The following is a 26,037-nucleotide window of genomic DNA, read 5'->3' on the forward strand; positions in this document are numbered from 1 at the left end:
CTTGGGGTCCCAGCACTGACTCGTTGAAGGGCTGGTGTCTTTTCTCATGTCTAGGAATCAGGTTAAGGGACAGGGACACAAGGTATGCAGCCACACAGGAATGCACACATGTTCACACATATGATGTTTACATGCACACATGCATGTACAGACATGCGCACATACCCACAACATCCCCATGTGAATACACTGTCCTCCACATGCAAATACACATACACTCCCATGTGGACATGTGCTTGCACACACGTGCTTGCCCTCACAGACACTCACACCAACCCAAAACAAAAAAAAATCTACTCAAAGGCTCACAGCTGGAGGAGCCTCAAGTGTAAGGTCGTCCTCCTTCCTGAGGCCTAGCGTGATCGCTCAGGGTCCTCCACACCCAGGGGACCAGCAGAGTCCCCTCTGCCTGTTCCCCAGGGCCTCGGGAGCCAGTGGGAGATGTTACTCACGGTCACTGCTGAAGTCATCCACTAGAATGATCTCCTGGATCAGGTGCATCGGGGTGCGGTTCAATATGCTGCGAGAAGGAGAGAGGAGAGTCATCATGACTCCTCACGGCAAAATGCACAAATTAGCCCAAGGCTTAAATATACTTTGTTGCATCTGAGAAATGAAAAGTCACAGCCACCCAGGGGCTGGTGCAGTCACACTGCTGCTCTGTCTTGTGTGTCTGAGACGACGCCACCCTCCTCTGCTTAGCCACCTAGACAGAAGTCCAGGGGACACCTTCCACACCCCCTCCCTCTCCCAGAAACCCCGCATCTAATTAGCAAAAAGATGGGCTGGCTCTGTTAGACAATGTTGCTCCAAGCACTCTCGCCCCTTGTGCCTCCCACCCAGCTGAGCTGCTTCTTTCTGGTTCATGGCAGCAGCCCAGAGCAGGTCTAGCATCCGGACCTTTGCAGTCTGGCTCCCGAGTCCACGCCGTAAGCACCAGGCTCTTCTGTGTCGACCTGAGCCCAGGAGCATTCCCTCTGCCTCAGTGCCAGGCCACCCCTCAGCAGGGCCTGGGCCCAGGCTGTCTTCCTTGTGGCCTCCAGGCTTTGGTTTCTGATGCACAGATCTGAAGGTGTGACTCTCCTCACTAGTGCAGACGGACAAACGGCCACATGTCCCATGGCGGCTGCTCACTCTCTGTACCCCAAGTCAGCAGCATGCCACTGGGGGCTCCCACTGCCTCCCATGCCTGCCGCTGTTATCTGAGCCTTTTCTGCTACTGCTTGCCACGCCCACAAGGACCAGTTCCAATGGCCCTTCTCTCTTACAGCGTCCCGTCTACTTAGTGGCAATTGCTTCCTTCTCTGAGAGCCTCGGCACTTTTCCTCCTACACTTCTCTCACTTCCCGACTGGGTTGTCCCCTCCACATGGCAATGTCCAGGACTCAGCATTCCCTGGAGGGACACTGGGTGCACAGCTACTCTGCGCTCAGCAGCTACTTACTTCTAGCTCTGTAATCGCAGGCAAGTTCCTTTACTGCTTGGTGCAGCAATCTGTCCTCATCTAGAAAATGTGGATAACAGCATCACCCTCTTCCCGGGGCTGAGAGAATTAACGGAGGAAACGCACCCGAAGCATTCTGCACAGCACATGGCAGCGATTGCGATGATTCTGTGCATTACTGGTGACTTTTTTATATTGAACTTCACTGACCCCAGTGCCGTGGATCCCTGGCCGAGGGGCATGAGCTGGGGTTCAGGGTTAATTCAGGATCTCAGATCACACGTCTCATAAACAGCCCCCAAACTCAGGAGCTGCTCAGAAACATTTCCAGGCCACCCCAGCGGCCGTGGGACACCCAGAGTCCGGCCAGTGTGGGAGAGGAGGTTCAGAAGAGGTGCAGGTGGGAGCACGGGGGCACCCTTCTGAGCCCTGTGTCCTCCGAACCCTCTCTTTCCAAGCGGGTTGCAACTCTCCTGGAAGAGCACTTTGCCTGGAGCTACCTTTATTTAGGAAGCCTTAATTCTCACCATGGCAACTGGTATAAGGTGGAGGGAGGAACCCCAGCCAAGAGCCCGGAGCCACTGCCACTGCCTGTGGGGAGCTGGGGGACCAAGAGGGCACAGAGGCTGTAGCCTCCACCAGACAGAGGTGGGAGGAGATGACTCATGTGACTGTCCCAAAGAAAACAGCAAACCCAGGCACCAGCCCTCCAATCAGGGAGGGCGGGGGAGGAGGAGGCAGGAGAGAAGGAAAGCCTGCGGGAAGAATAACCTCTAATGAGGTTTGATTACGCCCGAGCTTCTGCATTCGATCCCCCCCAAATCCCCGCCGGCTCTTTGAAATTCAAGAGTTCTCTTCTGTGAACATCAAAAGGTAAATCGTGCGCAGCTCTGCGCTGGCTGAACTGAGAGATGATTAGCGAATAAAAAATGTCCAGGATTTAAAGCAGAAAGAAAGAAAGAAAGAAAAAAATCGTCAGCAGTAAGTGCTAATTAGACCATTTCCTGGTAACACCTGGCTTGTTTTTGCTCCTCTAATCAGAGCAATTGAGACGATGGCAGGGTCTCCTCGACAGTGGCTTGGGGCTGGGTGTGCTCTCTGGGCTGCCAGGGTGACCCAAGAAGATGGTGAGGCAAATGCCCCGCCCAGGGGGTCCTCCAGGGCCCTCCCTGTGCACACCCACCTCATTCCCACCACCTGAACCCCACTGCTCCAGCCCTTGTTTGCTCCCCTCCACCTGGGATCCAGCACTCGCTCCCCTGACACAGGAGGACCACACTCTGCCAGGAGTCATTTCACAACCGAGTCTCCTGCACATAGCCCACCTTCCCCGCCAGAGGGGCAGCCGCACCTGCCGGCAGAGCTGCCACCTTCTGCCTTCTCACTGTGGGGTCCGCATGGAGCCCCCGGGAGAGGCAGCAGGGCCCCGCCACGGAGGAGCCGTGGGATCCTGCGGGAGGCCCCACTCTGCTCCCAGCCTCCCTTTCCTTCTGTAATTACATTTTCCTCGTAAAGGCGGGCGATATTAATACTTGACCTACTTCACAGGCTTTTGTGTGGATGAAATGAGGAAATGTGTTTGAAATTGCTTTGTGAACTCCGCGGCGCTATAAGCAGGCCGGTTTTATCAACGCTCCATAAATACCTGCTGAATGAAGACCTGAGGCCACCTGACAGCTGAGCGTCGCTGCTCTGGAGTGCCACTGACTTGGGTTCAAGTGCGGCACCTGCGCAGCCGCCACGCCCTGGCTGGGAGAACCTTGGTGAGTATGCAACCTCCAGCACCACGGCTCCCTCGGCTGTGTGCAAGGAGCTCAGCACTGTGCCTGGCACACAGCAGCAGTGCCGTGGGCGTGGGTGTGGGCGTGGGCGTGGCTCGTATGCTGAAGTTAATAACAGCAACAGGCATGCGCTTCCAGCCCTGTGTCTCAGAGTGAGGCCCAGAGCTGGCAGCCTCAGTGCCACCTGAGCACCTGGCAGAGAACAAATTCCTACACCTGCTGCAGACTTACGGAGTTAGAATCCCTGGGGAAGGGGCTCAAGAAACCGTGTCCTAACAAACCCTCCGGGAGAGTCTGGTGCCTGCTCTCGCTGGAGAGCCAGTGTTTTAGACGATGCTGTCTGCTCTCGCTGGAGAGCCAGTGTCTTAGATGCCGCTGTTTGCCAGGGCTGAAGGCTCCTGGATACAGCTGAGGTCACCCGGACAGGTGCCCAGCGCTGAGGGAAGCCCCACAAGCAAGGCGACTGCCCTGGCTCCATGTACACAGCACTCACAGTAATGCCGGCCACCACGGGCCTGTCTTCAGGGCCCAAATTCATCAGGGTTTCGTTCTCCCTGTCCTTCCCTCCACCACCCACCCCATCAAGCCTTTGTCTGGCTTGGACGCCTCTACCCGAGCCTTCCCAGGCCTTCACTCCCTGGTTCCCTCAAGAGCTTCGGGGGCCAGAGAGGGGAGGGCACCTTCCATTGCCTGCTCAGCTCCCCCAGCATCTCTCCCTGACAAGAGCCTGGTGGCAAAGCAACCCACCGTTCAGGGAGTTTCTGAAGACAGGTGCCATAGAGACCCTGTCCTCCATGATAAAAAGACCTGAAGTGTGCCTCCCACCTTCCCCTCTCACTGGCTACTGATATGTTGTGGGGCAGGTTAGGGAGGGACTGGAGTTAGGGAGTCTTAAGGTATGGAAATTTCTAGAAGTTTCTTCCCTGCCTTCCTCCCCAGGTCACCTCCACCCAGCCTCCTGATGATGTCAGCACCTGCTTCTTGTTCACAGTTCCTGCGAGGCGGGACCCAAGGGCACTGGCTCTCTGGGCTAAGTGGTGTGGCCCTCCGTGGGTCTTAGGGTACCAGGGGCATGAGGGGCAAAGAGGCCTCAGGGACAGCCCTCCACCAGGCCAGTGGACAGAGGGGCTGTGGCTGGACCCCAGGGATGGAGGAGAACTCCAAGGCTATTCCCCCACACGCACTCCCCACCTGCCAGGTTCAGATGAAGTGAGAGAAGGCGTGTGTTCTGTGGGCCGTAAAACCATGGTAAGGGGGCGTCTTAGTGTTATTAAGTGCACTAGTACACTGTAAGTGTGCTCATTGCCCCTGTGTACAGAGATGGAGGAGCAGCAGGGAGAGAAGAAGTATGTCCGAGGCACCCCTAGGCTCAGTGTCGGGAGGCTTGCGGGTCTGGGAGCCCCCATATTATAGTTTCATGCCCCTAGAAGGCCCACCACACCCTTTAGCAAAAAGTCTACTGTGGCAAATGTTGACAGAACTTGAAAACACAAAAGGTATTCTTATCACTGTTTCTGTAGATGGGGCCAGTCACCTGCCCGAGGTCACACAGTTAGGAAGTGGCAGGGCAGGGACTGGACCCAGGGCCTTTGATTGCAAGAGCAGTGTCTGCTGTACCCTACGGCCTCACTCCACCAGCAGTGCAGACACAGAGATGGTGGCCATAACCAGTGCTTTCTCTGGACCAGGCACAGTTCGTGGTCCGTTAGCTAAATTAACCCCTAGCAAGCCTATCCCTAAGTTTGACTAGCATGCCCTTGACCTTGATTAAGAAACTGAGCCGTGGGCAGGCCCAGTAAGAGAGGAATCAGATCAAAGGCAGCCCAATGAAGAATGCATCTGGGGAAAATGCATCAAGGGCTACAGTGGGGATGTGCAGAGGGGGGCCCTGAGGGGGGCCCTGAGGAAGCCCCTGAAGGCTCAGTGTGTGCATGCATCTGCACGTGTGCTTGTGTGTGTGCATTTCTACATGTATGCATGTGTGTATGTGTGTGCCTGTATGCGTGGGTGCATGTGTACATACATGTGTGAATGTGCATGTGTGCATGTGTTATCTGTTTGTGTGTTGGGAGTGCAGGTGCCTGGCATCAGAGAACTTCTTAAAGGACCAGGAGAGGCCAGCCTCGAACGGGGGAGCCCGTCTCAGACCCAATTGGTGTCCTCACAGAAACACTGGGCGGACAAGTGCAGATGTGACCTGTGGGGCAGCACCTTACCACGGGGAAGACAGTCTGTGGGTTCTGTTGCTCCATCAATCCACCCTGCCCAAGCAGACGCTGATGGTGCCAGGGCTGAGGCCTGACACCTCAGAACCAGACACTGGCTATGCCGTGTGCCTGCTCAGCCCACAAACTCCGTCCTCCCCGCCCCGCCCTGCCCCAGAGGAGCCTCAGGTAGACCAAAACCTCTCCTTCTCCCTGCTCCCACACCAGACCCAAGCTGGCTCACAGACCAGCAAATCTCACGGTGACACCTGACAGCGACTTGGCACATTTTCTTGTCAAGGGTTGCTGCCTTGTTGGCAGCCCGTGGGGTGACCGCAGAGGCCAGGGCGGGGCCAGTGGCTGGTGGTGGGAGCCAGCATCAGTTGCCAAGGACATCTGGGTGGCATTCACAGCTGCCTGCTGGGACAGGCGGCAGCACCAGGCTGCCACCCATGGGTCAGGGCAGGTCCCCGTGTCGCTCAGAGCCATGCTCACCCTGCACAGTGTTCGAGCACCATTAGTGCTGGGTGGAGCTGAGGCTCCGGTGCCTTCCCTCAGGGAGGGCCTACTGCTGCACTGAATTCCTGGCACCTGGAACTTTCCACAGCCCAGGCCGTGCAGGGGTGGGAAGGCGGGGGCGGCAGGGTGGATGGTTTGATGGAAATGACGAGGGCTTTGGCCAGACTTGGGACACTGACTTTGGCCCTTGTTTAACTGACTTTCGCTCTGTGGTGCAGGAGGGCCTGGCAGATTGGGATGGGCACTTAACCAGGCTGTGAGTCACAGGGACACGAAGGGGCTGTGGTTCCTTCCCTGGCTCTGCTGGAGGGCATGGCTTTGTGCACCGTTGGCTCCAACACCTCCTCTGGGATGAAGATCCTGGCCTCGCCCTGCACAGGCTGCTGAGAGGGAGGGGCTCTAAGAACAGAGGCCAAGGGTCAGCATCCCGCTTCTCTACCACCAGCCATGGGGCTGCACGGTTTAATGTCTCCCAAGTCGGGGTTTCCCCAGCAATGGCCTTCCCCCTTCTGCAGCTGCACACAGGGCACACAAGCAGGCGGAGCTCTTGCTGGCTGCCCCCACTGCCCTCCACCACACAGATGTTGCCGGAGATGTGACGAGGGCCAGGAAGCTGGCATGGACGCAGGGAGAGGAAGAGGCACAGCATGGGTGGAGGGGAGACCAAACGACCAGGACCCACAGAGAGGCTGGGCTGAGCCCCTGCATCCTGGGGGCACTTCTGCTGGTGACAGGTGACTGTGTGAATCAAAAACTGCCATGCAGACCACAAGCCACACAGAGCAAGAATACGGCCCAGACCAGGCGCTGCGGCTGGGCAGGCTGGAGGCCAAATGGTAGTGAGCACCCTGGGCTGCTGCAGTCTCTATCACCATAGTCTGTGGCAGGTTCAGAGGAAGGTATCAGGCCTGAGTTGGAATCCTAGCATCATGCCGGCATGAGGTGGCTTCCCTATCGCCTGTGACAAGGAGCACACGGCCCTGGTTGCAGCTGAGCACCGTGGCAGAGGGCAAAGGCTCAGGGCCAGTCCTCTGTTCACACTCTGCACTTCCACAAGTTACTGCAAACACTGGCCCCTGTCTTCCTCCCTGTAAAACAGGGCCATAGCCTCTCTCGCAGGAATGCAAAGGGTGGCCGAGTGGACACACGTGTTGTGTTCCATGGTGCCCAGCACACAGCAAAAGTGCCTGTACGTTCTGATGGCCGGGCCTGGCGCCCGGTGAGCATACCCCACACTGAGCACTGGGCTCGGCCAGCGAGGACCCTGTCTTACCTGCGGACGGTCCTGAGAAGGGTGGAGCGGGCCTCGTTGTGAAAGGTGATGATGATGCTGGTGGGCGGGAGGTCCTTGCAATATACCAGCAGCGCGCATCTGCGGGAGGAGAGGCAGAAGGCCAGTGAGACCTCGGCAGGTGGAATGGCTCTAGAAGGTTGGCTCCACGGCCATCCTGGTGGCCCCCTGCATGGACAGATGCTTAGCACTGGGCAAGACTCGGGCCCCCCCCTCACTCCAAGAGGGGCTGGGAGCTCCATGAATAACTGAAGCTGAATTTTTCACCGCTTTGGGGGAACATGGGCTCGGAGGCACGTTAGGTTGATAAACAGACTGAATGTGGCATTTCTCACCTGAGTGCAAAGTGGCTTCTGGGAGCTACATAAACCCAGTGCCACGTCTTGGGCTGTGCCCCCTGGTCTGAGCCCTTCTAGCCCCTCTGCCCGTGCCACAGTCCCGGGGAAGCTCCCAGCCTGCAGGGGCCTCACCCTGAGTGCACTGACCCCCAGCCCCCGGCCACACAAACACACACACACACACATACACACAAAGACACGAGAATCCGAATGCCTCAGTGGAAGCAATCAAACCCCCGTCTTGAAAAACCATTCATTTTCAACGTGTCCAGGATCACTTTGCATGACAATTACATCTGGGGTAATTTCAATTTAATACCTCGCTGCAAGTGAAAATTGTAGCCTGCAGCCCCCAAATTACTATAATAATGGAAATGAACCCGCGGAGCGAGGCTGGCGCCACCAGGGGCGATCGCTGGGTAAATGCTTCCTCCTGTTCCTTGCTGTTCCGGGGCTTGTCCAATTACGCAGGGAGGGCAACATTAAAAGAGGAAGTAAATAACAGATGCTTGGGGGGACAGACATTGGCTCCCCCCTCCCATTTCGTTCCGGGCCTGGAGCTTTTCATTTGGGGTCCAGAGACCCAGCGTCCCCCTGGGAGAGTGGTTCAGAGCCATCACTGGATCCTCAGACAAGTGTGGGGCCCTCAGTCGGAGGCCGAAGCCCTGACATCCCTCCCGGGTAACCTGACCCCCGTTTCTAGGAGCAGACACTGCTGGCGCCTGGGACAGGAGCCAAGGAGAGGAGACGGCGGACAAGAGAAGTCCTGACCCGCAGGCCTGCCCGTCCTCAGCTCCAGCCACCTAGCCCGCCCTCCCCTCCCCTGTCCCTGTGGCCTGGGTCAGGTGGTCCTTCCCCAGCCTCAGGGTTGCTTCACCGGCCTCCCGCCCTTCCTGTTGCTGGTCCTGTCCTGCCCACCACAGAGCTCTGCCAGGTCTTCCTCGGACTTGAAGGCCTCCCTCCAGCGGTTCCTGATGCACGAAGTTCAAAGCCCCTGCCACAGCCGTTGCAACCTTTCACAACCAGTCTCACGTGCAGCCCCAACTCGGCCAGTGCTCACACCGTCCCCTCTGCTTGACCCGTGTCCTTCCTCCTTCTCCACTTGAGGAGCTCCTCTACAACCCTCAAAACCCAGAGCAAACGACCCCTCTGCCCAGAAGGTGCTGGTCTGCCCTTCGCGCTCTCTTTTCTAGCATGTCCCGTGACAGTGTCTCCCCACTTGACTGTGAGATCCTCTAAGGAAGGGCCCAAGGCTTTGTCCATCTCTGCATCCCTATGTCAGGATTTAACTGTAGCTGCTACCCCTTGAAAAGCAGTAAGAGAATCAGGAAATGCAATTCCAGGGCAGCCAAAGACATAGCCTGTCCTGGTTCCTGGGGGTATGGCAGCCACCCTCCCATGGACTCCCACGGATAGGTCCTCGTGTCTTCTCTCGTCCCCTCCCTCACGGATCAGAGCAGCCAGGCCCTAAACAGCACCCAGAGACCGCGGCTTCCAAGTGAAGTCACAAAAGTACCGGGGGCTCAGTCGGCCGCCATGCCGGGAAGCCACTCGTGTAGCACTTGAGTGGACAGACATCTTCGTGGAAAGGAACCGTGGCCACGGGCCCATGGCCAGCACCAGCTCCCCAGCCACAGAAATGAGCCAGCTCAGAAGCGGGTGTGCCAGCCCCAGCCAGGCCACAGCAGCCATCCAACGGCTGCTCAGCGAGGGACCCTAAGTCTGAACCTCCAGCCCCGGCAGCCCCCAGGCTCTGGCTTCCTGAGCCACAGTGACTCCTACTGTTGGGAGCTACTGTGTTCAATCGCGGGAGACCCGTCACACATTAGGTGACGATTCTACAAGGGAAATAAAAGTGCCATGAAACTGTCTCCGGGGAGAAGGGGCCTCAGGCTTGCTTCTCTCTGGACACAGCCAAGTTCAGAGCCGGGGCAGGGAGGACGGCAGGAGGTGGGCGGAAGGGGGACTTGGGGCCCTTGGTTGGCAGGTTTTCAGGGCTCCCGATGTCATGAGAATGGACATGGGGTGGCCTGAGAGAGAGGGAGGCAGTGGGAGGATTGTCCATGCCACAAAGAACGGTCTGGCTGTCAGGGAGCCCGTGGGTACCCACACGCCTCTTTCAGAGGAAGACACCAGGGAGCTCAGCAGAATGTCCTGGTCTCCTGCAGACAGGGCAGAAGGCCGTCCACGCACAGCCACACAGAAGGCACCCCTGCTAGGACTGGGATGCATCCAGGGGCTGGGCGCTAGCTTCTCCCAGCTGCCATGGGCCCTGGCCTCCTGGGCTCAGGTTCTGGGCACTGCCTTGGAGCTAACTTCCCTCCCCACCTTCCGGGAGGCAGTGGGACGACCCCAAAGCCCAGCTTTGCTGATGTAAGTTGTCCATAGACAAGGAGTTGTTTTCTGCTTACAGAGCTTTTCCGGTCTTGAAGGATGCCAGCCAGGGAGGCAGGTGTACGGACACACAATGACACAGCAGCACACGTGTGCACACACAGAGTTTAGCGGGGCCATAACTCTTCCCGGAGTGGTGCAAGAGGAGGAGGCAGGGCTGGAACTCCCAGGTGAGGTGGAGACAGGGACACAGAGGATGGGTACGGAAGTCCACAGGGCCTGGCCTGGGAGTTCTGGACACCTCTCATCAGGGTGAGACCTCGGGCAGGTCACTTGCGTGTCCAGGCTGCTGTGTGCTGGTCTGTGAAATGGGGGACAGAGCCCCTGGCTCTCCCGCTACCAGCTCCCAAGCGGTGGGATGGGCAGGCGGCATTCAGCCGGCCCGGGCAATTTGGACAGAATGTGGTCAGTGCCCATTTGCTGCTGGGGCTCAGCTCCATCACTGGGCCTCAGACTTGACTGTGTCCAGCCTTGTTTTCTCCCGGAAAAGCGAGCTAACAGAAGGGGAGCGTGCTTTCCCTAGATCATCACTACGTTAGGCAAGAGAAGCTGCTTGACCGACCGTATTAGGATTGTCCACATCGGTCCAAATCTGCAGAGGACTACCTGATGGGGGGAGCCTGGTCTGGCATGGGCTGGGAAGGGGTGTTTGGGGAGGAGTAGTTCATCCTTGCGCCACCAGGGGGCAAGGGGCAATGAGAGCCCGGGGGAGGGGAGAGGTCCCAGGATGCAGCAGCCTGAGGGAGGGGAAGCTGGGCTCTGATGCTGTGTGCCCTTAGGCATGTGGCTTACCTTCTCTGAGCCTTCCTCCCAAGCTTGTGACACCACAGATAATGCACACAGCGCACCCAGGGCTTAAACGGCAGCTGGAATCATTGGCATGACTGGAGAGCACTCGTCCCTAGAATCACAAGCTCCCAGTTTAGGGAAGGAAGGGACCTTGGAGACGAGCCTGTTCAACCCCCTGCGCTGGGCAGGCATGGGTTGTTTTGTTTTGCCTGGGGTCCCTGAGTCCCTCCAGCCCCCTAGGACTGGGCTGGGCAGGAAGCTGTGAGCTCCTCCAGTGTGTACAAGCCAGGGGAGGGGTAGGGGTGGGTGCCACCAACCTCACCAGCTCACAGGACTTCACAGGGCCTTCCTCCGCAGAGAGCCAGGACTGACCCCCTGTCTCCTTCATCTCTTTCAACAGCCCATGAGAACCCCTACTCCACAGATGAGGGTAACTGAGGCTCAGAATCGTGCTGAGTGGGATGAGGGGAACCTGGGTCCTGTGACTCCTAACCAGTGCTCGTACCTGTCATCCCCGCAGTGAATTCGCTGTGGCTTCAGGCACCCAGAACTCTGAACCCAGGGCAACAGTCACCTGCCCTCCAAGCCCCGGGAAAGGCCAATGGGCAGAGGGCCTGGGAAAAGTCCTTACCACCGGCTGCTGAGGCGTGTGGGCTCCGACAGTGGCTGTCTGTGGGAAGGAGACCCTGCAGGGGCACGAGGGCACCAGCCAGGGCTGCCCACATCGAGGGCTGGCACCAGTGGGCAGATGGGAAACCTCATTGATAATTTATTAAAAGTGCAGAGGTTTGACTGGTGGAGAGAGCCCGCAAGCAGCAGAGCATGGTGCAGGGGTGGGGATGTGATAGCCTCCAGGGGAGCAGCAGGGAGGGCAGGGCCTTGGCCACGTGGAGAATCAGCCTGGGGCAGGCCGGAGGCTGCTATCCCGGGGCTGCAGCGTTTCCTGTCTCTCCCTTTTCTTTTTTCAAAGACAGGCTCAACCTAGACTCTGGGTTTCTCCCAGGGAGAGTGGAGCTCACAGCTTGCTTCAGGACAATCAACCCCTCAGGGGTTCAGGGTCACTTCCAGGCCAGGGAGGTGTGCAGAGAGCAGCCGCCTCTTCCCTCCCCCCACAGGCAGCCTCCTGCCCAGCCCTAGGCCCTGAATGTGGACGGCGCAGGCACATCAGGAACCCGCTCAGTGGCAGGGCTGTCAGCTATCACAGGTCACAGGGATGGGTGCCATGCCTCCTACATCATCCCTCAGCACATCCGACACTGCAGCGGCCTGGAAAAGGGCAGGGCAGGGAGCATCACGGTGGCCCCCAGGTTTTCAAAGAGCTGTAGGGGCCTGATGGTCCCAGGGCTGGCTCGCTGGGGCCAGGGCCAGGGCCCTCCGAGTCACTCTGGGCACAAGGCATCCCCCTTGCAGCATGGAAGAAAAGATAGTGGTCGTAACTGCTGGATGTTCAGGGTTTTGCATTCTGTCGTCTAAAACTGGAAGGGAGAGATGCCCAGAGGAAAGCGCACTTGTTCGCAGGATGTTGGTGTAAAGGGGAGCCGCCCCAGCCCCTCCACTGCTGGCTGTGGCTCCCAGTCTTGAATGGCAGGGATGGGGAAAAGTCATGCAAATGTGCAGCCTGATGTAGCAGACATCAGACAGGCCTGGCATGGGACGCTGTGGGTATGTGGCAGTCACTCCCCTGCTACAAGCCTTAGTGGCCTGGTTTGTGGTGCTGACACTAGCCACCCCATGGAACGTGTTGCAGCTACTATCTATGGGACCCTCAGTGCCAGGTGCAGTACAGAGCACCCCCCCACACACACACATACACACACATATTTAAATTTTCATTTCATTTGAAAGACAGAAACAGAGAGAGATTATCCAATGGCTGGTTCACTCCCCAAATGCCTGCAACAGCTAGGCCGGGGCCAGGCTGAAGTCAGGGGCCCAGAGCTCAATCCTGGTCTCCCACATGGGTGGCAGGGGTGCTGGGTAGCTGAGCCACCCGCTGCTACCTCTGCACAGAAGCAGAGCAAGGGCGGGAACCAGGCACTCTGATGTGGAAGGTGGCATCTTAACCCCTGTGCCAAAGGCCTGCCCTGCACATCACCTATTGAATACTCAAAGTCACCCTGCGAGGTGGCTGCTATTTGATGGATCTATTAATGAGGACATTGAGGATGGAGGTGCAGAAAGGCTAAGTAGCTCACTCCAGCTAGCGAAGGGGATCTGAGCCCAGAGACGCTGGCTGCCAGAGTCCTTTCACATGCTGTCCCCATACCAGGCTCTTGCTCTGGTTCCTCCGGTCTCTCCTGCACCCTGGCACAGGGAGCGCACCCAGGTACCCACCCTCAAATTGCCACCCCTAGAAGCAGTTTCTGCTGAGTGTTCGAAACCAGTCCTCACAGTGACTGCCAGGGTGGGCGGGACAGGCTGCACTCTTGGGTGAACACAGGAGGAGGGGAGACTGCTGGCTGGGCTGCAGGGGCTCCCACATTGCTGTCCATTGAGCAAGAGAGAGTGGGTGCACCTGCAACCTCCAGCCCTGGCTGGTGGGGCCAGGTATCAGGAACCGCTGTTCCTGAACAGAAAGCTAAGCTGTGCTCCTTCCACTTCCTGCAGTTCCCATCCACACAGTGGAGGTCAGGCCCAGGCAGAGAAAGCAATGGGTTGTCTTCTCCCATGTTCCACTGCCTCAAACTCCATGGCCTCAAAGGCCAAGGGAAATACAGGCTTAAGACAGAAAGAGGGAGTGGGACCAACTTCCTGGAGAGAGCGCTCTGTCCCTAAGAGAGTGCAACATGTGGGTCCTGAGTGCAGGTGCACACCCTCCTCCATCCCTGTCACTCACTCTGCCATGCCCTGTAGCCCCAACGAGACTTCAGGAGCAATACTGTCATCTTCTCACCTCCCTTCCTCACCACCAGCACCACACAAAACTGACATGTGTGACAAAGAAAGGATGAGCGTGGAAAACTCTTTGCCCAGGGACTTTTACAGAACATTGGCTCTTTCGGGACAGGGGGCAGTGAATGTGCTACATACAGGCTTTTAGAACCATCAGTTTTGTTTTTGGAGATGAGATCATGAAATGCATCCCCAGGTCTGCTCGAGGTAAGGAAGCCTTCCCTCAGCTGGGAGGAAAAGAAAGATCGACAAACAAAATCGTGCAATGCCACAGCTGTGGCTGGCCCCTGGGTTCAAGATCAACTCTCCAGAAGAGAAAGACACAAGCAATATAAAATGCACAACAACTGTAAAATCAGACACTCCTTTTAATCTCATTTCATGGGAGACTCTGGCACACTGGAAGGCATGAAATTTTTATTTCATGTCAATTTCACTGTGATTTCACATGCAGATTAATTTGTCCATCCACATCAACACGCACTGCTCCCAGTTCTGGCCTCGACAGCCACCCTTGGTCGGTGTTTATAGAAACCCTGCATCTCACAAAAGACACTTAAAATAATGGTGAGATCTGCTATTCGATTATACTGCCACATTTTGAATTGTTGAACGTGGTATTAAATTCCAGTATCCTAGAGAGAGAAGGAGTGGGCTGGAGCAGAGAGGTGAAGTGGTTAGGAGCTTGGCCAGCTTGGTGGGCAGCTTCAGAGAGGGGCCCCACCCCTGCTCCCTGTATAATCTTCAGTGTGGGCTGGACCTGATGACCAGCATCTAAACAACAGAATCCAGCTAACGCAATGGGCTGTCACTTGTGCCTGGGCTACCAGATCCTGCGACTCCTGACCACTGGGCCTGCAGGCATTGGTGGAGCCGGCTGCCACACTGGAAAGCCTATGTATCAGGAGACTGAATCCTGTCTGCCAGGCACCACACGAGCAACCCCAGAGGTGGCTGCAGCCTCAGCTGATGCATTGAGAGCTGTCTGTGAGGGACCCCAAGGTGCAGGATCCACCTAAGCCACACCAGGACTCTCGACGACAGAGATCGTGAGATGATAAATGCTGTTTTCCCCTGGGGTGGCTCGCTCTATAACAACGGCAGATACCTTTGGCTGCTCCAAACTACACAGGTCCACCAGGGCTTCTCGTTCCTCTGGGTCAAAGGCAAGTCCCCTTGGATATTTGGTGGAAAAACCAAGTAACCGGCTCCCGATTCCTCCCATGCAGTGGCCCAGAGTCCCCCCTGGGACCCTTGTTCATGCACTGCTGGCCTTCCTTCCCCAACATGATGCTAGGCAAGGGGGTGCCAACATCCACAGGGACATTCTTCCGTAGTGCCTTCGGGGATGTCCCATTTGCTACAGGTGCAACTCCTTTAGGGGTTCTCGGCACGAAGCACAGTACACAGGGAACTGCTTGAGTGACGATTCTCTCACTTCTCCCAGGGATGGCACACACCCTTCCACGTGCATAGGACAGCAGTTCATGCACTGCACACAATGGATGCCTTGGCCTTTAGGGCATCATTCTCCTGCAGAAGCCCAGTTAAGAAAAGCTGTCGGGGCCAGCGCTGTGGTATAGTTGCCTAAGTCTCCACCTGCGGCACCGGCATCCCATGTGGGCACTGGCTCATATCCCCGCTGCTCCTCTTCCAATCTGGCTCTCTGCTATGGCCTAGGAAAGCAGTGGAAGAGGCCCAAGTGCTTGGGTTGCTGCACCCATGTGGGAGATCAGAAGAAGCTCCTGGCTTCCTATCAGCCCAGCTCTGGCCATTGCGGTCATTTGGGGGAGTGAACCAGCAGATGGAAGACCTTTCTCTCTGTCTCTCCCTCTGTCTATAACTGTACTTCTCCAATAAATAAAGAAAATCTTAAAACAAACAAACAGAAAGGCTGTCTTGGACTGTCACCCAGACAACCCTCCATTCCATAAGCACACAGCCATTTTGCCAGGGGACTTGGTCTCTGGTGAGCCTGTTTAGGGCAACATATGCATTCCCTTGTGCTGACACACTGCCTTATTCTTGACTGAGCCTCTCCATCAGGGTCTGTGGTCTTCTTGCTCCTTGGAGGGTCTTCCTGGATTTCTTAACCATCTGCTTCCAGCAGCACCAGTTTCTAGGAAAACCTCCACCTTGAGAATTCTAGGGTACTTCCTCTGTCTGATTAATTGCAGATTGCAGATGGGAATGACGGTCCCAGAAATCAGTTCGGCAGGTGCACTCTGGGCAATGTCAGAAAGCCCCACGAGGTCCTTCCTGAAAAACTGGGAGGCAGGGACTCTCTGGTATAAGAGGCTGTGTTGTCTGCACTTCCCTCTAGGCTCAGTCTCTGTCTCTGCTTTGAGGCACCAGCAGCTCAAAGTCCTTTCTCTCTTCTGCTCTAAGCCAATTCCTCACAGCTGCAATGCCAGATCGGAAGGGGCCCTAAGGATTACCTAGTAAAGAAATCCCTACCCTGTGAGTCCCTGGACAGCATTTCCAGGAGGAGTCCATTCGTGCTCCCTGAATGTAGTATTCCGGGGTCAAAGAAGTTTGGCAAATGAGAAATCTTAGATCAGCACTGGGTTACCTCTTATTGGTGATTCACCATTGCCCAGGAACATGAGAAAGTTCTGAGAGTTCCACCAGCCCACTGTTTGCCCAACTTCAACCTCAAAACCCGCCCCATCCCCACTCTTGTAATTTTCTCCTTTTTCCTATCACGCAATGCTTCACACGTAATAGGAATGCAAATGTTTTCTAGATAAAACCATGCATACTTTTATTGTAATATGCTTTGTTCATGAACTTTGTGAAGATTCCTAGCGGGCATGAATTTCAAAAAATGCTCACACCAAAATAAGTGTGTCTTTGAACTCCATTTCCATGACTGTTATGAAGCATCCTTGTATTTAGCAAAGCTGCCACATAATGCCCTACCAGGAGAGATCTTCTGGGATACTGTTTCAGAAGACACTGCCTCAAGCCTTCCTTCGAGGCCCAGACAGAAAACAGGCCTGCCCAAGGTCACACTCTAGTACAGTGCTAAGATCTCCCAAACCTGTTCAGCTTCCTTCAGGCACCCAGGCTTGGCAGGCCCCCACGACGCGGCACAGAGAGGCCCAGGCCCCCCAGTCCACAAGGGTTATCGGTCACCTCTGCCTTCAAGTGCTCTCTTCCCACCATCTTCCCCAGAAGCCTTCCCTCGAGGTCCCCATTACTTCTCTATGCTGCTGAACTCAACCTAATGGAAATGTTTTGATCTGTATCTCACTTGTCACTGACAGTCACACATGTCAGTAAGTGCTCGGTCCTCTGCCCTGGGCTTTGGTGAGGTGACCCTGGCTGGGCTGTCCTCTGTGTAGGCTATTTCCTCTTGGCTCTCCTTTGCCTTCCCACATCTTCAATTCTGTTGTTCCCCCCAAATTTCTCTCCTAGGCCTTTCTCTTCTCAGTGTTTCTTCTTTGGATTATCTCACTTTCTCCAAGAGCACAGTGCCCTATGGGTTTGCTAATGACTCCAGCCCTCATCCCCATGGATTTCTTCTCTTGGATGGGACATGAATAACTTCACCCACCCTCTGCCTCCCACAGCTCAGCCAAGCCTGCTGACCCTTCTGTATTCTCCACTGGCCATGAACCCTGGCCCAGGAGACTCTAATCCCTCCTCCCACTCCTTCACACCCAATCTAATTCAACCTGCTCCCGTCAGCAAGCCTTCCTTATCACTGCATCTGGCTGTTTCTTCCCATCCCGTGGTGCCTTTTCTAAATGACTGCAGCAACTTCCTAGCTGGCTTTATCCCTTTCCAATCTATTCTGCACGCTGCAGATAGGATGATCTTCCCAAAACTGCATCTTTTTTTTTTTTTTTAAAGACTTCTTTATCTGAAAGTCAGAGCAACCGGGGGAGGATGGAGATCTCCTACTGCTTCACGCCTCAGATGGCTGCAAGAGCCAGGGCTTGGTGAGGCTGAAGCCAGGAGCCAGGAACTTCATCTTGGTCTCCCACATGGGTGGCGGGGGGCCCAAGCATTTTGGGCTGTTCTCTGATGCCTTGTCAGGTGCATTAGCAGGAAGCTGGACTGGAAGCAGAGCAGCTAGGACTTGAACTAGCACTCTGCTATGGGATCCTAGTATCACAGAAACAGTGCAACCTGCTGTGCCACACCAGCCCATCTCCAAACTGCATCTCTAACACCTTCCGGTGTTGCCTAACTACCAGAGAGTCCAGCTGATGCTTCTCAGGTGGCTCACATGCTCAGTGGCCTGGGCTTAGTGATCCTCCTGACCCTGGCCTGCTGCTCTGCCAAAGCTCCAGTCACCTGCTGCCTGACCTGCTCGTTGTCCCCTCTGCACCTCTGTGAACTCATCGCTCTCCTGCTTGTCTCAAAGGCCCTTTCCTCTCTTTCAAGGCATGGCTATTTGACCCTCTTCCAATCTGGGCTTGGGAGTTGCTTCCTCTGGGAAGTACCCATTTCCTGAGGCTTTTCCAATGTGTCTCTCTAGGCTGTTGTGTTCACCCCATTACTATAATGAATAAGAATCATAGAATTAACTTTTCTGTCTCCTCCAGTGACTGCTGCTGCAAGGAAGGTGGGGACTTACTGGCAGCCCTTATGTTAGTACCTATGGTGACCATACAGAGCAGACGTACAGCAAGTATCTGAAAAGTGAGTGGATGGACAGAGTATGAGTGGAGGAAGAAGCTGGGAGGCATCCGTGGGAATCAAGGGCAGAGTAGAAAATGTCCTTTGCCAAGCTAGGGGTGACACCAGCACAGGAGAGCTGCACAGCAGTAAGCTGAGCCAGGGTCAAGGTCAAGAATGCAAAGAAGAGCAAACATACTTGTCAGCAAAACTAAGAAGAGACCGGAAGCAGGCAAAGTAGGGACACCGGGGCTCAGATGGACCTGTGAGAACATCTGCAATGGCATCTGGTGTCTTTGGACAGCTCTGAAGCTTCTTGTGTTGCACTGGAAACATTCAGCAGTGTTCAAAAGGCCGGGATGCTGTTCTTGTTCATCAAAATTCCAGGAGCGATAAATGAGGTTCCATCCCGTGAGAGGGGAGAGACTGAACCCTGTGACAGACCAGGACGGCGCCACGCTTCCCTCCGACAGGCCCTGTCTGGTCTGGTGGCCCCCGGCCACGTGCAGCTATTGAGCGCTGGATCTGTGTCTAGCCTGAATGCAGAAGCGCAGTGAATACAAAACGCGCGCAAGATTTCAGACTTCTTACGAAACGCTTCTTTGTTTTGACATTGATTAGATGTCGAGACGAAAATATTTGGATGTACTAGAGTAAATAAAATTTATTAGCAAAGTTCATTTCACTTGCTTTTTATTTTTTTTTAAAGTGACTCCTAGAAAATTTTAAATTCTATACAGGGCTCACATCTATTTCTCTTGGACATTTTGTCCTACATTGTTCCCAAACTTTAATTTGTAGAGAACCCAATTTAAGACGTCAACATGCGTGCCAGATAATTAGTCTCCAGATGATGACTCTTCTGGATGAGCAAAATAAAATGAAAACCTATGGAGACCATTATTAAGCTCACAACATTTTATTTTGGGGGAAGGAATGTATTTTTTTAAAAATCCCATTATGTGCCATCATCATTTCAAAAAAGAAAGCAGAAAAGGCCAGAATAATTAATAGCCATTTATATGTAAAATTCAGCATTAAAGAGATCTCCCTCATCATCTACCCCAGCTCCATGGAGCAGCCCTGCACTGGCATCTGGAAGCACAGTAAAAGTTTGCTCCACTAAGTTCGACGAGCCTGTGTTTGGTCGTTGTCAGCAGACAACATGAATTACCCAACACAGAAGTCAAGATGGTTCCTGTTCTGTGTTCTGGAACCAGCAGAGACACCTCTGTTCTTGGGGCTGCAAATGCCAACGGGTCAGGATGTTTTTCCACTCTCTGGCCCCAATTCCTCACCTGGGGCACCTGTGCTGCCTGTGCAGATGGGTGCAGTCTAGACCTGGAACACCCCTCTGCTGTGGAGAATGCCGACGCTGCCAGCTGCTTTTGGACCTCCTAGAAACGACCACTAATGTGCCATGTGCCAGACTCCCTTTGCTTTGCCAAGCATCTAATGTTGGTCTCCTATGTTGACCAGCTCCATCCAAGAGGGTGGGAGGCCGAGGCTCCGCAGAAAGCATGGGAAAGGAGCAGCTCCTATGCAGGGAGCACTCTGGAGGCTGCAAAGAGGCTCCTGTTGGGATGTTGCCAGGACCTGTGTCAGCTGGTCTGACAGCACGGGGATGGCAGGTGTGTGTGTGTGTACGTGTGTGTGCATGTGTACGTGTGCAAAGGGAGCATTCTCAATGAGCAAGTGCAGACTCTCCCCGAGACTGAAAAGTGTGGGGGAGAGCCAAGAACGAACTCTGCAATTGTTGGCTGAAAACGATTCTTCTGTGTCTGGCACCAGCACTCCTTTGTGTCTTATTTTAGCCCTGCTTGAATCACATTACACAACAGCAGTAACGGAGAATACTTATTGAATCCTCACTGTCTCAGGTAGTCTTCCCAGAGCTTTAAGTCTGCACAATAACTCTCGCAGGTCTGTGCTCCGGTTCCTCTTCTTCCATTGTAGTCGGCGGCGCCTGCACGGTCATAGTCAGTGAGCAGCCGACACGAAGCCTGACCGTCTGGCTCCTGGTTCTGTGCTTGCACCAGCCCCGGTTTGAATCATCTGGACACACTGCTCCTTCAGCATCATTTCTCCCCATCTTCTATCTTGAAGGCTATGTGCTGGAAGGTTCTGGAAAGTTCCGGAAAGCTGGAGAATCACAGGCCTGGGCTGCTCTTCATCTGCTGAGGAATGGCATTTCCTCTTGATAGTTCCTGGCACCTTTGCATTCAACTTCTCAGATTTTTCTGCTAAAGGCTAAGAGGAGAGTTATTCCCTCCTTTTATCTAAGGAGGGAGACTTCCTCGATCCACACAGCTGTAGGGAGACCTGCAGTCCAGTGTGTCCAGCGTTGAGTGCCCTCCACATACTGGACCTGGGAATGGGCTGCTCGGGTGCTCCGTGCCCAACACTTGTCTCCAGGAATGCACAATGGTGTGACTCATGGAGTGTCAGAGGAGAGAGGTAAACAGTCAAGGCTTTGCACCTGCCAGCACTTCCACACCCAGTCAGTCCTGCCTTCAAATCTGCCTCTCTCACCTTCTTTTGCTTTCACAAAATCTGACCCTTGCCCAGGGTCTGCCATGCTACAACAGCTTCCTGATGGTACTTCCTGCCTTCCAACAAACACATCCCCTTTCCAAGCTCTTCCCACCACACTGCTTTACCCAGACGCTCCCGAGGTGAGGCAGCCCACGTCATATTAACTCTGCAGGCTAGCCTGCCTCCTCACTGCCCTTCCAGGAGACCCCTGACCTGCGGCGCTCAGTCCATCGCCCTCCTTAGCCATGCCCTGTGTCATGACCTCCACACACCTCGCCACACTGCCGCCCTGCCTTCTGAGGTTGCCTAACTCGTAACTGCTGTGCGGGGCATGAGCTCCAGTCTCTCCCTGCACTACACATCCTGGGAGCCGCCTGGGGTTGTCGCTCCCCCTCGACACAGCTGTCCATCTTCCCAGCTCGCCTGCTGGTTTCTAGCATCCAGGGCCGCCTTCCTACTTCTTTCTATTCCTGTGGGCAAGTTACTCAGCCTGCTCGAGTCAATTTCCCCATCTGTAAAAGCAGGATAACAGGAAAGTTGCGAGCTTAACCGAGTGTACATATTTAAGGTGCCTACCACGGCAGGGGAATGGCATGATCAATACGTGTTTGCCGATTACAGTACCGATTTATGAGCCAACACGAGAAGTCTTTGTGGAGGGAAGGTGGTTTTAAATTTTCTGGGATTTGATTTCCTCCCTCTCTTCTGAGGATTCATTCCTGATGCTGCACTCCCAGACTCTGATGTTCTCAGTAGGTTGTTCAAGGATGAATCTGACGAGGTGCTCTTTGGTCCAGGGTCACTCAACTAAGGCTGATGAACAGAGTCTGGGACTCTGAGACTGAGCTCAGGAGGGAGACAGGACGGAAGCTGATGCTTGTAACCGGGGCGGCAGGTGCTGCTCGGAGCTGGTAGCATGTGCAGCAGGTGCCAACATCAGCCCTGGGGGCAGGACAGCTCCCAGGGAGCAGCCTTCCCACCCAGATTCCTGAAGGGTGGAAAAAGCACCCAGAGCAGAGCCAAGCAGCGGTGATGAGCAAACACAACCCTCCCGGCACAGTGGGGAACGAGCCCTGGCTGCCTGGGGGAGCGGTGGGAGGCCAGCAGGGGCTGTGAGCAGCAGCACGTGGACCGTGTCAGACTTGGGAAGCTCTCCATGGTGGAGGCGTGGGTATGGAGGTGGTATGGGCCAGAGCCAGACAGGAGGGCGTCCGGGCTGCTGCAGTCACTCGGAACAGAAGGGACAGCAGTGGGGCTTGGCAGCAAATGTGGGGAGGGGGAAGATTTCTAGGAAGCAGGCTCCACAAAATGGTGAGAGAGTAAAAGAAGGGAGGAGAGGGGAAGAGAGGGGAGGGGAGGGGAGAGAAAAGGAGGACTCCACGGGAGCTCAGCCTAAGGGTGGGACCTGGCCAAGGAAGCAGCAGATGAGAGCAAGAGGGGCCCCACTATCTTGAGGGAGGCTCAGTGACATCAGAGAGGAATAAATGGGGTGTCCCATGATGATTTGAGGACAGGGAAGGAGGGGAACAGATCCAGTGATTCCAGCTGCGGGGCTGTTGTGAGGGCCAGACAAGGTCAAAAGGTGGGAGCAGGGCAGCTATGATAAAGCTGCAATCATTGTAAGAGCCTCCTGGCACGGCCCCGGGAGGGTTGGACATAGAGATCTCAGCCTTGGCCAGTGCAGGGGCACCCACGCTGCTGAGCCATCCCAGCTCCTGGCAGAGCCCTGCCTCCATCACACACACACACACACACACGCACGCACGCACACACCCTCGGCTGGCTTTCCAGCTGCCTGGGACCTCACGCGGCTCCGCTGTGCCAACCCACTGTCTGTCACCACAGGGTCCCTTGCCACAGCTTCTCCCACCCACAGCTGTCATCTCCTCTCCTGCTCTTTTCATCTCCCGTCAAACACATCTTGTGCTTGCTGGCCCCCAGCCCTGCATCACTCCCTCGTGCTGGCCTTGGCCTCTATCCGCGGTATCTTTCAAGTACAAATCTCAGCAGACACAGCGTCGCGATTGCCTCATTGCTCATTTTGCTTTCCGGTTTTGACGTCCAGGCAAGTAGAACACTCAGTGCAGGGAGCCAAGGCGGAAGCTGGGAGCTAGCTAAGGGCCGTGCTGCTTCTCAGCTCAGCTACACGGCACCCTGGCTCACAGGTGGGGCATGGCCGCCGAGCCAGGACTTCCACCCTCATCCAGGTCACCCCCTTCTCCACCTCTGGACTTGTCCCACCCCTGCCCTGCCTTCTGGACCTGCTTTTGCCCATAGCCGTGGAGCAGCAGGGAGATCCTGGGGTTTGGAGTGACTGCTGGCCCTGATGCTGGTGCTCAATCGACCACTCCCAGCCACAGTGGACAAGCAGTCCACAGGTGTTCCCTAAAGCCTCGGATCTTGGTATGAATTATCTCACCCCACTCTGGGTACCATCATCGCTTCCATTTTACAGACGAAGAAGCTGAGTCTCGGCGAGTTGGAGTAACTACTCCAAGGACCAGCTAGTAAGAGGAAGAGCTATTTCATCTCAAAGCCCAGAGGGCTGGGAAACCTAGCCCTGCCACTCAGTCCACCAACTTACCTTGCTTGGGCTTCCTTCTCTGTTCAAATTGGCAATGACCCCACCACCCACAGGGCTATAGAGGACACAACAAGAAAGATGGGGAAAGCATTCTGTGACATTTTGTGTAAACACAAGGCATGAATGGTCTTAGGCTAAGGACCTACTGCACAGCTCATCCCTGTACTTGGGAATCGCCTCAGGTCCCCGGCCCCTGCCCTGAGCATTCTCACAATTTCCAAGCCAGTTCCACCAGCCCTGTTTTCTCTGGCATGAGAGAGGAATGTGCATGACATCGTGGGAGCCAGTGGTTCTTGGGAGGGCTGGGAGCAGATGGCTATGAAACATGACAGCGTCCTGGGTTTCAAAGGGAAGGCGTCTGCAAGGTCCACTTCACTATCCTAGGCAGGGCCCACTGGCTGCAGACAGGCTGCCGTGGGCATGAGGTGTCAACTCCAGGAGCAAGCAGCTCTGTGCCTGTGTTAGAGTCAGTTGGCCAGATCCCTGGGGCTTTCAGGTAAGTAGAGACATGTCACACAGGCCTGCACTTGTGTCTCGAGTTGGGAGGGGGCCAGGGACCTCCACCACGGAAGGCACGGGGGAGGGAAGAGAAGGCATGCGTGGGGCCATGATACAAAGGTCAGCTCTAATGGCTCTGCAGGGCCCTGGAGTCTCGTTACAGAGGGAAGTATGTGAGGATCTGGGGGCTGGAGAAGAGACTACAGAGGAGGGGATGGCATTTCTGCAAATAGCTCCCACCTGATTCCCCTCCACATCAGTGCCTGCAGTTCTCACGGGCAGAGGTCTTTTCAAACCGGCAGACAGTGCTGGACGTGACCCTAACCGTCTCTGACTTCCTGCTCTCATCCGACAGACTCCAGGGAACTCAAGAGATGGCAGGGCAGCAGCTGAGAAAGGGCCCAGATCTTCCCAAGCTCAGCCTGGTGATTTTTTTTCCCTCTTTTTTTTTTTTTTATTACAGAGCCTCAAAATGTTGGGCAGAATGCCAAAAAGCAAAGTCAAGGAAGATGCAGGTGGCCAAGGAGGGTCTAAGAAACCAGGCTCTGCAAAGGCCATAAACAGATGAAGAGAGAAAGAGCAAAATCAAGACCAAATTGGGCAATGCGATGGCCAAAGGTCCTCAAGTTCATTGATTTGCAGGAAGAGGTGCAATTACATCACAGTCATATATCACTGTTCAGCCTCCACAGGGGCCAGCAGGTGACTGACCATGAAGACAGAACAGCTGGAACTCTCACATGCTGCAGGCGGGACTGGAGTGGACAGTGCTATAACCACCTTGACTGCATCTCCCAGAGCAGCTCGGGACAGACCTTCCCGAAACATAGATACATCCACCAAAAGGCAAATATGAGATGAACCCTAAAAACTCTATTCATAGGAGCCCCCAAACTGGGAGAGTCCCAAATGAGCAATGAACAGAACAGATACAAGCAGACTCCAAAATGTTCATGGAAAAATGGAATTTTAGTGCAAACCACTTCAAAAATCCGTGCATAGTTTGGTTCCGTGACATATTTTCCATTAACTTTTAGAAGATCTCTTATGGACACACTGTAATATATTCATGCAAAGGAAAGTTATACAGAAATTAGAATAAGTAAACTATCTCACAAAATGTGGTTGAATTTCACACGCCTGATTTTAAGGGAAACCAGGCAAAGAGGACACAGTGTGTAATTTCATTTATATCAAATTCAGAAACAAGCAACATTAATCCATGGCATTTGAAGCCAGGACAGCAGTACTCATGAGGAGGTGTCAACTGTGTAGAGCCAAAGGTAGCTTCTGGAAAACTGATAGTGTACTTTTTAAGTATATATTCATCTACTTATTTGCTTGTTTTTATCTGAAAGACACACACACACACACACACATAGAGTGAGAGAGAGAGAGAGAAAGATCGAGCGAGAGCTATCTTCCATCTGCTAGTTCACTCTCCAAATGCCAGCAACAGCTGTGGCTGGGCCAGGCCAAAGACAGGAGCCCGGAGTTCAATCCTGGTCTCCATGGGTGGAAGGACCCCAGGCACGGGGGAGATCATCTGCTGCCTCCCAGGATGTGTGTTAGCAGGAAGCCAGGATCCGAAGTGGAGCCTGAACTCTAACCCAAGCGCTCTGCAGTGGATGCAGACATCCCAGGTGGCATCCTAACCCCTGTGCAAATGCTCAGCCCTTCTCTCCTAATCCAGATGTTTGATCTGTGAACCCTTCAAGCTGCGCACGCAGCAAGCATGTACTTCTCTGTATGTGTGTTACACTTCAATAAACTGCATTAAGAGAAGATAAAGAGATTTTTGTCTTGGGGCAGATTTTGGTCTTGTGGGAAGAATTCAAAAGCCACCAGACTCGGGGCCAAAGTTGTGGCATAGTGGGCTGAGCTGCTGCCTGCAGCATCAACATCCCATAGGGTGCCGGTTTGAGTCCTAGCTGCTCCATTTCTGATCCAGCTGCCTGCTAATGTGCCTGGGAAAGCAGTGGAAGATGGCCCAAGGGCTTGGGCCCCTACACCCATGTGGGAGACCTGGGAGAAGCACCTGGCTCCTGACTTCAGTCCAGCCCTTTTGGGGAGTGAACCAGTGGATGGAAGATCTCTCTCTCTCTCTCACTCTCTCTCTCTCTCTCTTTCTCTCCTCCT

At 54.8% G+C, this 26,037-nt stretch overlaps 1 protein-coding gene across 1 annotated transcript in view; it reads right to left on the reverse strand.

Moving 5' to 3' along the window:
• The window catches only part of GALNT14 (polypeptide N-acetylgalactosaminyltransferase 14), a 196,699-nt gene that overhangs the window by 36,958 nt on the left and 133,704 nt on the right, over window positions 1-26,037 (reverse strand). The window contains exons 3-4 of the mRNA XM_062210174.1: window positions 7,222-7,320; window positions 453-520 (exon numbers count right to left, since the gene is read on the reverse strand). Of these exons, the coding sequence (XP_062066158.1) occupies window positions 453-520; window positions 7,222-7,320 (167 nt within the window). The remainder of the gene's footprint in view (window positions 1-452; window positions 521-7,221; window positions 7,321-26,037) is intronic.

The sequence above is a fragment of the Lepus europaeus genome, chromosome 13, assembly GCF_033115175.1.
Source record: "Lepus europaeus isolate LE1 chromosome 13, mLepTim1.pri, whole genome shotgun sequence".
Taxonomy (NCBI): Eukaryota; Metazoa; Chordata; class Mammalia; order Lagomorpha; family Leporidae; genus Lepus; species Lepus europaeus.